Raw genomic sequence first — 14,673 nt, 5'->3', positions numbered from 1 at the left:
TACAGAGTCAGCACCATTGCTACTTCAAGGAAAAGCTGAGAAAACTCTGAACCCACTTCTCTGAGTCTTCCAATAAAGTCACCCAGCAAAACTAGGGAAGACCATACTTGACAGTGTTGATCATTCTAACGTTAAAAAACAAGCAGAAAAAAAATCTATGACAATAACTTCCAAGCCTCTTTTATCCATCATAAATATACAAACAAACAAAATATATAAGCACACAAGCTAACTTTTTGTCCTTGCAAATTCCCTTTAAAAGAAATAATTACTCCTGGGGGAATTCTGCACCAAAAAATTAAAAATTCTGCATACAATATTTTAAAATTTGCAAAATTCTGCATATTTTTTGTCAAAATAACGCAATATAATCCAGCTAGTTTCAATTATTTTGGTAATTTATTTAGACTACAATACAATGGATAGAGAATGGGAGTGGGGAGCATTGGAGGAAATCACCAACCCCCCTCTGTCTAATAGTAATGTAGCTAGTATTGACCCTTTACTTCTAATTATTAGTCAACAAATATATGCAGCCATATGCTCAATGTTACATCATAGGCAACTGAAGAGCAAATGAGGGCTGGGGACTCAAACTCACAATTTATATTGGCCACTGACCATCTCCAGAAAGGTCAGTAGCAAACAGTTCATGGAGCACATTTTGATAGGAATTTTTTTCAGTCCAAAAATTTAGACCAGTTCTAATCACTAAAGCAGCATAAGGTCATACTGTCCTTTACACCACTCTGACAATGTAAAGGAGCCTTGAAATTTTTACCCCAGTTTTATACTCCTGGGGGAATTCACTAAGAACAATGGGAAAAATTCACTAAGCAGGCAGGCTACTACATTCTCCTCTGCCGGAGGGAACAGAGCCTGCCCCATGCCTACCTCTTCAGAAACACCCCAAAGCCCTGCCCCTCCACACCAAGCGTTCTGCAATAGCGAGCGGGACAGAGTGTATCTCTCTCTCTCTCACACACATGACTACCCAGCCCTACCCCCTGCACCCCGGTGGTGATTTATGTGTCTACCAGCTGCTCTGGGTGCCCAAACCAACCTGTCTGCACTGCCAGGGAATGGGCGCATGACCGCTCTTGCGGCTTCCCTTTGCTTCCCCATCAGAAGTCATTTTTCTGTGGGTAAGCAAAGAAATCTGCGGGGGCCACGAATTCTATGCATGTGCAGTGATGCAGAATTCCCCCAGGAGTAAATAATAGGCTTCCATTCAACATGACATTGATAATGCATCTTAAATAGGATTGAAATAAGGATCAAATAGAATGAGTACCTGCGATGGTATTAATGGAATCCATTAGTTGTTGAACATCAGAGAAATCTATAACTCTGTCTTCAAAGTCTGGCAGTGTTGAAAGCTCTAAATCCATATCTTTTTTTAAAAATTCTCCCAGCCTGTAAGTGTAAAAGAGCCTAATTCCTATAACACGACAGTACCATTTTGAGCGATCCTTCAGGCTACAACATCAGTGTTAACAAGAAGAGAGAGCTCTTTATTTTACCATTCAAAGAAGCTGCCTTATCTGACACACTAAAAAGAGAGCAAAGTCCTTTCTTAAACCATGTCTAGATGGTTGCACAAGATAAATCTTGGCTTCCATTTGTCACTTGCTCATACCATGTATTCAGAAATGTATTCTCGGACCTGCATAAGATTCGTGCTCACATTTAGTTATATCCAAATTGGGCCAAATCCTGCAGCTAGTTCTTACCGTCCATCTCCTTGTCATTCTTGGTCTTGCATTGGTTTGGCTGGCATGCTAGATAGGGTGGGCCCATTAAGCAGGTGACAGAGAACATTTTCCCCTAAAGCTCTAATTCTGAAGGAAGCAAACTGTTGCCTCCAAAAACTGCATTCTTGTTTATTATTCATATTACAGTAGCCAGGTCAGGGCCTGAGTGGACTAGGTGCTATACAGTTGTTAAAAAGACGAAGCCGACCCTTTTTTCTTCTACTTGTTTTTATGATGGACTGAAGTGAATTAAAACATACATTTTGCAAGTGATTTCGCATTTCCCAGGGCTCTTTTCTGACCATTACTATATTTCATGTTATCAGTTTTGAGCACCCTGGCTGCATTTACTAAACCTCCTTATTAATGCATAAATAAGCTTGTTACTAATCAGTGTATTTAGAGAGCCCAGTTTAGGCAGATTTTATATCCAGAGCATTTCTTTAAGACTTGAGCAATCCTGTTTTTCAGTCACTGCAATCAGTTTTCTATCACTAAAGCAAAGTGACACTGACTTAGTTACGCTCTGTCTCTTATATATGTGCTTTATTAAATTAGTTCAGAATCAGTTTCAAGCTGTTAAACTTGTTTTGGAGACTTTTCCAGCGGCAGTTTAAACTAGAATGATGAAAGATTTGCAGAGCTCTAACTCCTAGCTTCAGTAACATTCGGTGCACCCCTATCAAAGATAGAATGTTGTCACAAAATCAGTAAATACTTGAGAACACGGGATGCCCAACATTAGCGTTTTCAGAAGATTATTTTGGATGAGAAGGAGTGAAAAGCAAAACAAAATACTATTGATATTACCTGTCAACCACGGGTATTGCAGCCTATAAAAAAGAGAGAGAAAAAGATAGAAAGTCTTCCACGTATGCAAGAGCAATTTAGCTTTTTAACCCAAATGCAGACTATACAATACCAGATTTGTCTGACTGATTGTGTTCTAAATACTGCCACGTAGAACAAAAAAGCTTGTTTTCTCATAACACTTCTGATACCGAGAATCAGGGCCGGCTCCAGGCACCAGCCGAGCAAGCTGGTGCTTGGGGCGGCAGCTTGTAGGAGGCGGCATTTCGCCCAATCCTAGGGCGGCACGGCCGCATTCTTGTTGTTGTTGTTGTTCTGCTCCGGCCGCCCTGTAGGGGGCAGTGGCGTGGAGAACGGGAGCGCCCTGCAGCAACCCCGGCAGGGCAGTCCATGTCCTTCTCTCCCAGCCGACCAGAGTGGTGTGGAGCCCTCCCGGCAGGGGGCACGGCGGGAGGGGCCGCATGGCAGCGCCCCACTGAAGCCCTGGCCGCCCCCCTTCTCTCTCTCCCCCCGCTCCCTCCCCCTCCCCCCACTAGCCGGGGCACATCTACAGGACAGGGAGTCCCCCTGCACCCTGGCTCCGGCCGTGCCACGGTTTTTTTTTTGCTTGGGGCGGCCAGAAAGCCAGAGCCGGCCCTGCCGAGAATGAAGCTCAGGCTTACTCTTATTTTCAGCTGACCAGATCCTGAGCTAATTTGCAATAGGATTGTATGGGATGTAAATCAGCACCAACCAACCTCCATCCCCACACCTAGCTTCTACTAAATCAAGAGTGCAAAGACTTGCTATCATGCCCACAGATTGTCTCAAGCAGGAACAAGCAGCATCTTGGAGGCGAAAGGAAAATCTGTGGAGCGATTGGATGTTCTTTGCAGATATGAAGGGAAGCTACATTTGTTGAATGATCTGTCTCCTTTTCCCGTAGAAATAACAATGCCCCCCACTCCCTGTGATGGACACTTATTTGATGGAGACTGAGCACCACCCATTAATATAAGACAAAGCTGCCCAAACTTTGCCTAACTTAGGGCAGGCTGGTGATTTTCCAGGAGTCTGAGGGCCACTCTGATTTGAATTCAGTGAGGCAGGCTATGGCCATTCTCATCTATAATATAGAGATGCAGCCCATGGAGAGTCCAGGTCACAGCATGTGCTACTCCATCACAATCTGAGCAGCATGCCTGAACCTGTTGGCTGCACGAACTTGTGATCAACATCTATTTCCTCCCCTCCGTGCTACATAAGGGGAGCATTCTGACCTCAGAAGAGATTGAAAAAATGGTTCCTAGGGCCAATGCAAAACTGGGGAATGTCAGATCATGAAAAGCATTCAACAGGCCAAATCAAAATGATCAGAATAGAAGAGATCCATGAGGTCGGACTTTAGTGATATATGGTTTTATGTTCTGTTTTGTAATGTTCAGTTCAGAAGTTGCTGCTGCTGCGCTACAGAATTGCTCCCCAGTCCTCCCCCCGGCCCACACACCAATCATGGGACAGTTCAAGTTAGAGTGATCACTCATCGACTTTGAAAATTCCTGTTATCTTCCCAGAGGAGGGGCACCTGTCAAAGAAAAATATTTCTCTAAGTTGCTTCAACTGCAGGTTTCATTAATCATTTTGCAGGAGTCCCTCATGTGTGCACTTGGGGCCTCCTATTTAACTGCATATTTGAACTTCCTGGCAAAATGAGCAAAACTAAGTGATGGGAAACAACATCCTACTGAAGCATTAATCTGCCTCTGTGAGCCCAAACTAGAGCTAGAAAGCTAAGACTGCATGTGGCAATGAACATTGCTAAGCACTTCAAAAGTTTCCTACGTGGTTAGACCTGAAGAACAAACAGTATTTTCTCCAAGTCAGAATGACACTCATGAATCATTGAGTTTACCAGTGACAAACCTCTGCTGATGAATGTTAGTAATGTTGAACTTATCATGATTGAGTTAGTACCATGTGCAAAGCACCTGGGGCACTGACATCATCATAAACCTAGCAGGTAGAGTGCATGACCAGCTTTGAATGTTCTATGGAAAGTCAATCACTCATGATCTTAATGCTGGATCCTTCTACTCTTGACTGGGCAAAATTCTGAGGAAATAGACCATCCTTAAGGGGTCTTGCCAGTTTAATTACTTTACCTTAATAAAATCAGCTTTCTCCTTGTCCTTGCACAGCTCCTGAATTGTTTCCATCAGCTCCTTACAGGTGTCAAGATTTTCTCCACAACTGACCAGTTGCCCGTACAAGGCTTCTAGCTTCTGTTTCTTCTCTTCCCCAAGGCCTTCTACCTTTTCTTCATATCTCTGAGTTAGTGTTTGCATCACTTCATTGTAATGCATCTCAAAGTTCTGCTCTTGGCGCCCAAAATTCTCCTGGAAGGCATTTGGGTTTTATTTCATTCATCTAAGGCCTGAGCCAAAGCCCACTGAGGTCAGTAAGAAGGAAAATCTTACTGATATCAAATCAAAGTGATTGTTACAACGGAGACAATCTTGTTACATATAAATAGTTACTAGACTATGTAATATTATCATTAGATTATAAATAATGACCATATTTTATAACCATTTATTAAGCCCCCTCACCCCCCACAAAGGCACTGGGGATGCTAGACATTCATTCCAGATCTAATACAAACATAGTAAAGTATAATAAAAACAATAGTGTGATGAATAAAACCAGCCTCAAAACTAAAAACTAGAAACACAAATAGGTGCACATTCCAGTTACAATAAGTAGGTGTTTCCACCTATATGTTTGCACCGAGGGGAACCGTAGCACCCCATTGGGGATTCGTGCATTCACTCTAGGGGAGCTGAGCAGCTAATGCTTATATCCTCACCCTCCCGAAGTGGGGGTCCAGTGGGAGGGAAGATTTAAGTGGAAATCTGGGCTTCCTGGCCAGCAGCTTTTTACTGTTCAGGCAGCGCGGCCTGGCTGTAGCCACCATCCGCTACCTTGTGCTACTGCAACCTCCTTCCATTCAGATTTTCCACTACCGGGGCCAGGCACCCTGGGATGAGCTTGAATAAGCCAGGATTGAATCTAGCCCTTGATATACTGCAGTGCATTGTATCATGTTACATTTTGCGCACGGTAACCATGGCCTCTATTGCTGTAATTACTCATCCTGTATAAAAGTGAACACTACAGTCTTGTCAAAACAGCTGTGTGCTCAGCTGGTCCCACATTGCAGAGTTAATCAACGAGCAAATTGCTTACCTCTACAGTGATGAAAATTTCCTCCAAGTGACTGGCAAAGTTTTCCATTTCAGTAACCTGTTCTTCTAATTTACACATGTTTTTCTGAATCTCCTCCTATCAAACAGAGCATCATTATTAATAGGTTTGAACACTATTTAACAGATATGCAGAATAATGGAAGCAACCACGTGGATTATTCTTACCTTTGCACTTTCCACTGCATTGGCAAGCTGGGTCACCTCATGGTCCTTATGATCACCAAACAATTTGTCAAAGGCTCTAATTGGAATCTTGCAAGTAGCACAATAAATATCAGCAGCTTCCTCTTCACTGTTTGGTTGAATATTCTGCTCGTCTTGCCTGTCATCACTCCTAAGCTCTTCTTTGGAACTTGCATGATTATGCAACTCATCATATGCTCTTGCATTGTGTAGGTGTTGAGATTCATCTTGAGAATCCTTGCCAGGAAGTTCCTGTTCCTCTGTGCTTTCCATGTGTTTTTCATGCTGAGAGCCGTTTACTGGTGAACTGCTCTTCGGTGCATTATATATGGAGCCATCTGATCCCGCTGCTACACCTTCCTTGTGAGCTGGTGTCTCTGTGCTCTCTAAAATCCCAGCTGTAGCTATATTCCCACCAAGAAGCTCCTGATCTATTTCTTTATCCTCATCAAGCCCATATAGTTTTGTTAGTTCATCAACTTCCTTTTCCAAGTCATATGCACTTTGGTCAGATCGGCGAAAATCTTCCGCTGGCCCTGTTGACTCTTCGCTGGTTTCGCCCAGAGCCCCATCTCCTCTTCCAGCTGGCTCTTCAGGAAAGATTTCTAATCTTCCCTTTGATTCATAGAGATCCATGTGATAAAACGTTAAGCCTTCGGGCTCATTTTCATTAGATTCTGGACACATCATGGACGCTGCTGGCTCAGTGGCTGGATCTAAAGCTGCTGTATCACTACTGAAAACAAATTCATTCTCCATTGCGGTGGCAGGGCTGAATGACAGCAGTACTGTAAGGCCTTCCAGATGACCAGATGAAATGTGTTTTAGTCCTTCAGAATAAAAAGAAAAGAATTAGTCATGTGGTTGCTTTAAAATGCACAGACAGAAGAGGTTGTGTTTAGGACTGCTGTTGATCTGGACAGGGCCAGCTCCAGGCACCAGTGAAGGAAGAAGATGCTTGGTGTGGCCAATGGAAAGGGGCGGCAAGTCTGGGTCTTCGGTGGCAATTCGGTGGTGGGTCCCTCAGTCCCTCTTGGAGGGAAGGACCGGCCACCAAATTGCCGCCGAAGAATGAAGCGGCACGGTAGAGCTGCCGCCGAAGTGCTGCCGATCGTGCTGCCGATCGTGCCTTTATCTTATTTATTTAGTTAGTTAGTTAGTTATTGCTTCGCCGCTTGGGGCGGCAAAAAAGCTGGAGCCGACCCTTGATCTGGACCTAGGCCCCGTCTGGAAAATACCAGAGTTAGTAGATAGATTTCCCAACAGGGCTCTACTTTTGTCAATGGATCTGCCATGGCTGATCCAAAACACACCTAAGGCCTCTTGTGTGCATGGGGACAGAAAGATAAAATGGAGACTGATGTTCTGCAGAAGTGGCTAGTGGAAACCAGAGTTTCCACCAAAACAGGGGGAAGAACAGCCTAGTCAAGGTGACATGCAGGAGTGACACAATATGAACATCTTAAAAAGCAATTTTGTCACATCCTTCTGTTATTACACTGGATAATGGTAAAGTGTCAGTTGCCAGATGGGGCCAATACCAGGGACTAAACTGGGGGACGTCCAGAGCCAAAAGTGTAACTCTACAGTTAGCGCTAATGAACCAAGGTGGCAAGCAGAGAACTGCAACACATGCTCAGTAGACTTCTGAGATTTTAACAACTAAATGCCCATCTGCACTGGGCATGCTCCAGCCTGGGGCTAAGAGAAATTTCCCTGCAATTGCAGCAGTGGGATGCTGTGAAGTGTGCCAGCTCTATGCCCCTGAATTGAGTGCAGGGAGGGAGCCTGTCTCTCCTTGCTCTCGGTGACCCCCGTGCTGGGCCCAGGCAGCCCAAAGGAGAAAACTGCCTGAATCAAATGCAGAGAGGACAAAAGATGGACCTGCGAGGATGAAGGAAGGAGTAGATTTGTACAAAGAGACTGGGATTGGCTGGGCAAGGAGACTGGACTGGGAGCCATGGAGGGAAGCCACGGGGGGACTACGAGCCGGTAGTTGGGAGTGGGAGGGGGAGACTGAGTTCAGATGCAGTGCCAGAAGGAGACTGGGACTAGCTAGACAAGAAGACTGGGATTGAGAATCTGTGGGGCAAGGGGAAAGAAGTGAAGGGGAGGGAGAGACAGGCCTAATAAGGACTCAGAGTGCAATGGGAAAACTGGGACTGGCTGGGCAAAGAGACTGGGACAAAGAGCTAGAGGTGACACACTGAAATTGGACAAGGAGCCTGGGGATCGATCTTGGAACTGAGAGCCAGTGCAGATAAAGAATGTGAGTAGGTGGTGGGACGACTGGAGGCCAGGGTGGTGGAGAGAGACAGATTGTATGAAGAACCAGGAGGGGAGAACTGGGATGAGAAGCCTGTGGAGTGGAACTGTCTAGGTAGAGGAAAGACAGGCCTGGGACAGAGACTACTGAAGGAGACTGAGTAGAAGGGGGTTGTGTTTGGAGAAAATGGGCAAAGAGTGTCTCACCCACCAGTGCTAGTCCACCCAGAGGATGACTTTTGAGTGCTTGACTTTACAACCGTCATAATGTTCTTTTAACATAGGAGTTTTTTTGGGGGTTGGGAGAATTGCATGTAATTTAAGTATAATTTTTTAAATACATATGTATAGATTCCTACATATGTATCTAACTATTTCTGTATCTACAGACATGTAGAGGCATGGAGACACCCAATTACTGGAGCTGGAATTTACATGCCGTTCATCATGGCATAAAGCATACTGTTTTACACTCCACCTCACACACTCCTACTGTCTTTTGCAAAAGTCTCTCATCTTTTATTGAACAGTCCCCACCCCCAGTCTTCTAGCAAGCCTGGAATTAATATCATAATAAGAATTTATGTTAATATTCAGAGAACATTCGGTGTGCTCTGTCAGGTTTGAAAATTCACTATAACGCCGTGCAGCTCATCAGCACTAATAAAATCATGGCCATGGAGAGCATAAATACGTTTGGTTTTGTTTCCAGCAGTTTATTGCTATGGTTAAAGAGTTCATAGAAATACTTCAAGTGTTAGTTCAGACATTTCCATTGCATGTTAATGACCATATATCACAGTTACATCTACTCACACCTCAATTAGGCATTTTAAGGCTTCTAAAATGACAATGTGGGTTTCTTCCTCTCACAGAAAGAATCAAGCTTATTGAAGCCATTTTAGAAGCTGTAGCCTTTGGGAGGTTTCCAAATTGCCATTTAAAGCTCTTACCATTTCCATTAGCTCCTATCCCTTCACATTTTTTTCGGTGATTTTATTGATTTCCTGGCAGTTAATTGGCTAACAATGTTTTATTAAGACTTTTTTTCTCTACTTTTGTGAGAGATTAACTTTTCCCTTTTAAAACATGTATCATGGAACAACAGCCAATTTCCAGCAATATGCTTAGTTCACGGGGATCTTGGCTTAATAGACGTCAAATATTACTATCACTTTAGAGGTGAACTGGTGAGAATTTTTGTGGAAAACATTCCATTCTCCAGAGTTATGTTGGTGTAACTGAGAACACAGTCTAGCCTCTGCTTTTATACACAAACACAGTCATTGAAGATATGAAAGTTGAACTTAGACTTAACACATTTTACTGTCCCTAAAAATATTGATAAAAGGCAGACCATATTATATATGCCACAGGCAATCAAATAAATCACGTTTATATGTTGGGTGTCATGCAGTATTAAAATATTCAACAGGACAATAGTCTTGAAATATATTGAAAAAAAGTCTAACTCCTGCAAAGATTTTTCATAATTTAACAACCAAACAGTCCGTTTTACAAACTATAAATTATCTGCTACTAAATCCAAAACTGAAATATCAAGTATTTTGCCTAGCATGTTGTAATTCAATTACATACATTAAAACAAGTATAATTAAAAGTGTCTGGAACTCTCCTGCCAAAAAACTTTCTGGATTATGTGGTTTGCTCAATTTACAAACATAGATACAATTACAATGCAGTATGTTTAAAGTCCTGGAGGTTCAACAATACAAAACACTTAAGAAAAGATGAACTCTTACAACCTAAAAACTTGCCGCCTTATCTTAAGGATCCATAAATTCTTCTTATAACCGAGATGAACCAAACTTCACATCTATTTTTCCTAGCAAAATTTTATTCACATGAAGGTAATTCCCTGCTAGCTTCCTGTGCCTGGAGCTGAAAGATGTATTAAAGTAATTCTAGACCGTTTCTCAAATGACATGTCAGCTATGAGCAAGAGTGACAAATATAGATCGGTCCCAGCTGTCATTCAGCTGCACGCTACTTAAATGTCACCAGGAAGAATGTCATACACTGAAAAAAATGACTCAAAAAGTGTTGTGGTGTTCCCAGGCTTGAAGTACTTTAAACAATTATGCAACGCTCCCTTAAAAATAGAGAACTCTGCTGATGGTATTAAAAGTGTCTGAGGTGTCTGTCAGTGAACCTAGACATGTTTTACAAAGTAGTGAGTCAAGAGGAAGTAACATTTTTTATACCTTATGTAGGGAGCATATATTCTCTCTCTCTCTCACACACACGCATGCATGCACTGACCTAGTTTAGTTTAAATATCTGTTAGCTTCTTTATAAAAGTTTAAATGGCACAGTCCTGCTCCCACTTCAGTCAGTAGAAGTACTGCCATTTATCTCAATGGGACACAAGATTGGATCCTAGAAAACATTATGGTACAAGTAATTAATCTGTATATATATTTTAAATACATTTATTTCTATTACTACTGTACCGATACATACTGTACCTATACATACAGACTATCTGGAGGCTGACAATGGCAGAGAAAACAGCTGCTGGCTAGGTAAGTGGAGTGCCCTGGTTTATCTGATCAAAGAACAGCCCCTATATTATTAATAATAATGATGATTAGAAATTATTTAGATTGCAGTAACCCTGGTGACTTATGTGTCCAAACAAATCAACTGAAACTGAAATATGTAATACTCTCTAGCTTGCAGACAAGCTACAGAGCAAGCATTAATTGCAGAAGTTCTTGAATGCCTTACAAATTATTCACCCATTTCCTCTCTTGTATAAGCCTGGAGTGACTGGCATCGTTTTGTTTAAAAGCACAGTGCAGTTATTGCAGCCTCAGAAATGTCTATTTGTGTTTCACTGGCCACACAGGCCCACCAAGGAAAATTCTCCACTTTATTTTTGTGTTTCTTCCTCTCACTTTTTCTCACTCCTGCTGTTTGTCCACTAAGTGATGAATTATGAACTAACTACCAATGTGGCCAGGCTCATTCTGCATAGACTCCTGGCATCTCCTCTGTTATTTTTGAAGTCAGAGAGGAAATATTTCCACATGAATGGTGTAGCCTTAGTTGCAGCCATTCTCGGTATTTTGACAAGATTGTCTGTATTAATTTTCAAATTAGAACCAAATTTTGCTCTCAATTATCTTGTGTAAATCTGGAATAACCCCCGCCCCCAGGGTTATCCTGGTGCAAAACTGGCACTGATGGCGCATGCCCTTATTTTAGGAGGCCACAACAGAATATTTGCTGAAATTCCCCAGTGTACAGCAGGGCTCTGTACTACCTAAGTCCTGCTCAACCTTTTGAGCTGTAAGTGGGAGTTAAGCCTTGTGCTTACCCTATGCACAGAGCTGCATTTCACCTGCAGTGTCTCTGTTTCAGTTTTTGCATACTTCAAGTTACTCAATTTGGAGGAAAATGTGGTGTTTTGTTTATGAGGTAAATGTATCCATTTGAAAGTAGACAAGTTCTATACTTGCTCTTCTCACTTGATCCCTTTACTGTTTTGTGTCCGGCACTTTCCTAGTTTCTCTATAATTTATGCTTCCCTTTTAAATTATGAAGGCTGAGACAATCTTCAGAATTTGAACTGATGCAGTGCTGTTTGGATCTACAGAGCGGTAGAAAGGGGCACTAGCTTTAAGAGGGGTGTGGGTTTCCTCCTTTTACATCAAAGGGGTATTGATGCTGAATGCTAATGATGACAATTTAAATATCAACATTGTTAACTCTTTTGCTCCTGATTTTGGCAGAAACACTTAGCAGCTCTGGGGCTGTGGGCAAAGTACTATCAGCCTTTCCATCATTCTGACCCCAGCCCAGTATTATCTTTCATCTAAAAATTGCCATTTCTAGTAGCAGCATCCTCTTAACACCGTGCTGAGACATTCAGGTTGAGAGAAAATAGTGCTGAATTGCGACTACATCATTGTAATCTCCCATCCATCAAATGAAACTGTCCAACCTGCCTTAATTTATAAGAGCTGATAACTTTGCAACAGTGGTGTATGACTGCCACTGAAGAGCATAACCTGCTAAACATTTGCACATGTCAGCAACTGTACTCACCTAACTAGTCCCATTATTTCCAAAATCAGGTTCTAGACTTGCTATACACTTCTACACAGCTCTGTATTTCCTCTTGTATGTCTAAACGACAATACATTTTGAATTAGTGGTTTTTATTAGTAAAGTATCAGTTATCTATGCAATTATATTTATCACATATCCTGGGTAAAGTGTATCGCTCTCTCTCCATTACTGACTTCACAATTGCTATTGATTTTATGTGGAAAGCAATCAGGCCCAGCTCCCCAATGGTATGTAGATGCCTAACTACCATTGACATCAATGAGGGAGACAAGGTGAGTCAAGTAGTATCTTTTACTAGACCATCTTCTGTTGGTGGAAGAGACAAGCTTTCAGGTTTAGGATTATTCTTTAGCATTAGCTCAAAAACTTGTCTATTCCACCACCAGGATATTACCTGGCCCACCTAGTATCTCATATCCTGGGCCAACATGGCTACAACAACATTAAAAGCAAGGGGAATTAGGTATCTAAATATATTTGAGGATCTGGGTCTCAAATACTACAGTGATGGGCAAACAGATTAGATAGTTTCTGTTGAAAGGCCTACTACTTGTCTCAAAGGGAAAGCTGGTAGAATACTAGAGAGGAAGACGGCGAGATGACCATTCAAGGAGAAACTGAGGCAGTGGGTGAGCCCGGAACCAGAGATGGCTATGTTTCAACTATGGGCAAACTAATGCTAAGATATTGTGATAGTGGAAGTGAGTATGTATTTCATGATTCTTGACTGAGCATACTTTCTCAGTGTTACATTAACATAATTCTCTGTAGCATACTAGTTCACAATGCATAGCATGAAAATCTGTTTCCTAAACTGAATATCGTTTTTGCTCAGTCTCTACCACAGTGACTGTACGGTGGAACTGCACATGTTTGCATTATTTGTAGGGTGGCCAGATGTCCTGTTTTTAAAGGGACAGTCCCATATTTAAGCCCTTCTGCAGGTGTCCCGACTTTTTCTTAAAAACGGGCAAATTGTCCCATATTTTCTGTCGTGTTCCCCCCCCCCCTTCCTCCCAATCAGTACTGGCAGATCCTGCTGCTGGCCGGATCCCTGCTCGCGAGCCACTCACTCACCAGCGGTGAGTGGGGGGTCCAGTGGCAGACAAGGGGGGTGGGTGTGCAAGGCTGGGGTGGCGGGGCAAAGCTGCAGCACACGGGACTGGCAGCTTCCTCTGCTGGTCCATCAGTACAGCCCCCACTGCGTGCTGGCTCTCGGCCAGCAGGGCCCCGCTCCCGTCCCATTTCCGGTCAGCACTGGCTGCGTGCTGTGAGCTGCAGTGGCTGGTGAGTGCAGGGAGGCGGCAGCCGGTTACATGTTGCCTCTGCTGCCCACGCATCGGCTCTTTACATGCTCCCCCCTCTCGCTGTCCTCTCCCTGCTTTGCCCCTTTGCCCGTCCCCCGGCCCTGCTCCTCTCTTCTATATCCTCACCGCCCCCGGCATGGCACTCCTGCTCCCAGCGCTGTGCGGAGAACCAGCCCCTGGTCAGAGGGCTCAGCTCACCAACAGCCTGGCTGGCAGACTTCTTCCTTCCCTCATTGCCTCTGACTGGGCCGGTGCCCTGGGAAAGCCCAAGACCCTCCTGCCCAGGTCGCTGGCCAGGACAAGCCAAGCCCTGCATGTGCCAATGTCCCACGCAGTGCTGGTACACGGCAGCCTCTCCGCCCCTACAAGCCCCTACAAGTTCCACAGCAGCCCCCCAGGCAGGGGCTTATTACACTCTTTACCTGTTTCCCCCCACCCTGGGTCCTGCCCCCAGGGAGCCCAGGGCTGCTCCATCCCCTAGGCACCAGCCCCTACTGAGCCATCTCGCTGGCCATGTTCGCTGAAGCCCTGCAGTCAGATTCCCTGGGCCCTGGTGCACAATGCATCCTTAGGGCTTAACACCTTCCTGCCCGTGCTGTAGCCAGGGGACAGGAGGTGGCTGGGTTGTGTCAGTGGCCAGCAGTAGCCTGGAGATGTTAGCTGCCTTTCCACACTGTGTGGGCAGGAAGGGACAAGCTGCTTCCAGCCACAAGGGAGGGGGAGAGTAGAGATGAGCTCTGCAAAGACGTGGGTCAGGCCATCCCTTCCACTCCCCACCCCCCTTCCCTGCAGCTGGAAGCAGCTCCTGTCCCTTCCCTCCTGAATGGTGCCGAAAGGCTGCTGCTGGCCACATTCTGATGTGAACCCTGACAGAAATCTGGGCAGGGGCATGTGATCCTATGTGCCCCACCCCCCCGGCCCCACATATTGCCCTGAGAAGACCCGGTGCCAGGTACCAGAAGAGGTGGGTCCATCCCAGCCAGGCGTGGAGAACAGAGAGTGCCAGGCAGG

The 14,673-nt window shown here is 44.2% G+C and overlaps 1 protein-coding gene across 1 annotated transcript in view; it reads right to left on the bottom strand.

The window, feature by feature from the left end:
* FSD2 (fibronectin type III and SPRY domain containing 2) overlaps positions 1-10,159 on the bottom strand; it is a 28,533-nt gene extending 18,374 nt beyond the window's left edge. Inside the window, exons 1-6 of the mRNA XM_024102909.3 lie at positions 10,024-10,159; positions 5,975-6,822; positions 5,790-5,885; positions 4,706-4,939; positions 2,565-2,587; positions 1,295-1,416 (exon numbers count right to left, since the gene is read on the bottom strand). Of these exons, the coding sequence (XP_023958677.2) occupies positions 1,295-1,416; positions 2,565-2,587; positions 4,706-4,939; positions 5,790-5,885; positions 5,975-6,751 (1,252 nt within the window). The 5' untranslated portion in view covers positions 6,752-6,822; positions 10,024-10,159. The remainder of the gene's footprint in view (positions 1-1,294; positions 1,417-2,564; positions 2,588-4,705; positions 4,940-5,789; positions 5,886-5,974; positions 6,823-10,023) is intronic.
* Positions 10,160-14,673: the final 4,514 nt, after the last annotated feature.

The sequence above is a fragment of the Chrysemys picta genome, chromosome 10 (genome assembly GCF_011386835.1).
Source record: "Chrysemys picta bellii isolate R12L10 chromosome 10, ASM1138683v2, whole genome shotgun sequence".
Lineage (NCBI taxonomy): Eukaryota > Metazoa > Chordata > Testudines > Emydidae > Chrysemys > Chrysemys picta.
Note: the sequence above shows the minus strand (reverse complement) of the source record. Positions and strands in the feature narration are given on the sequence as shown.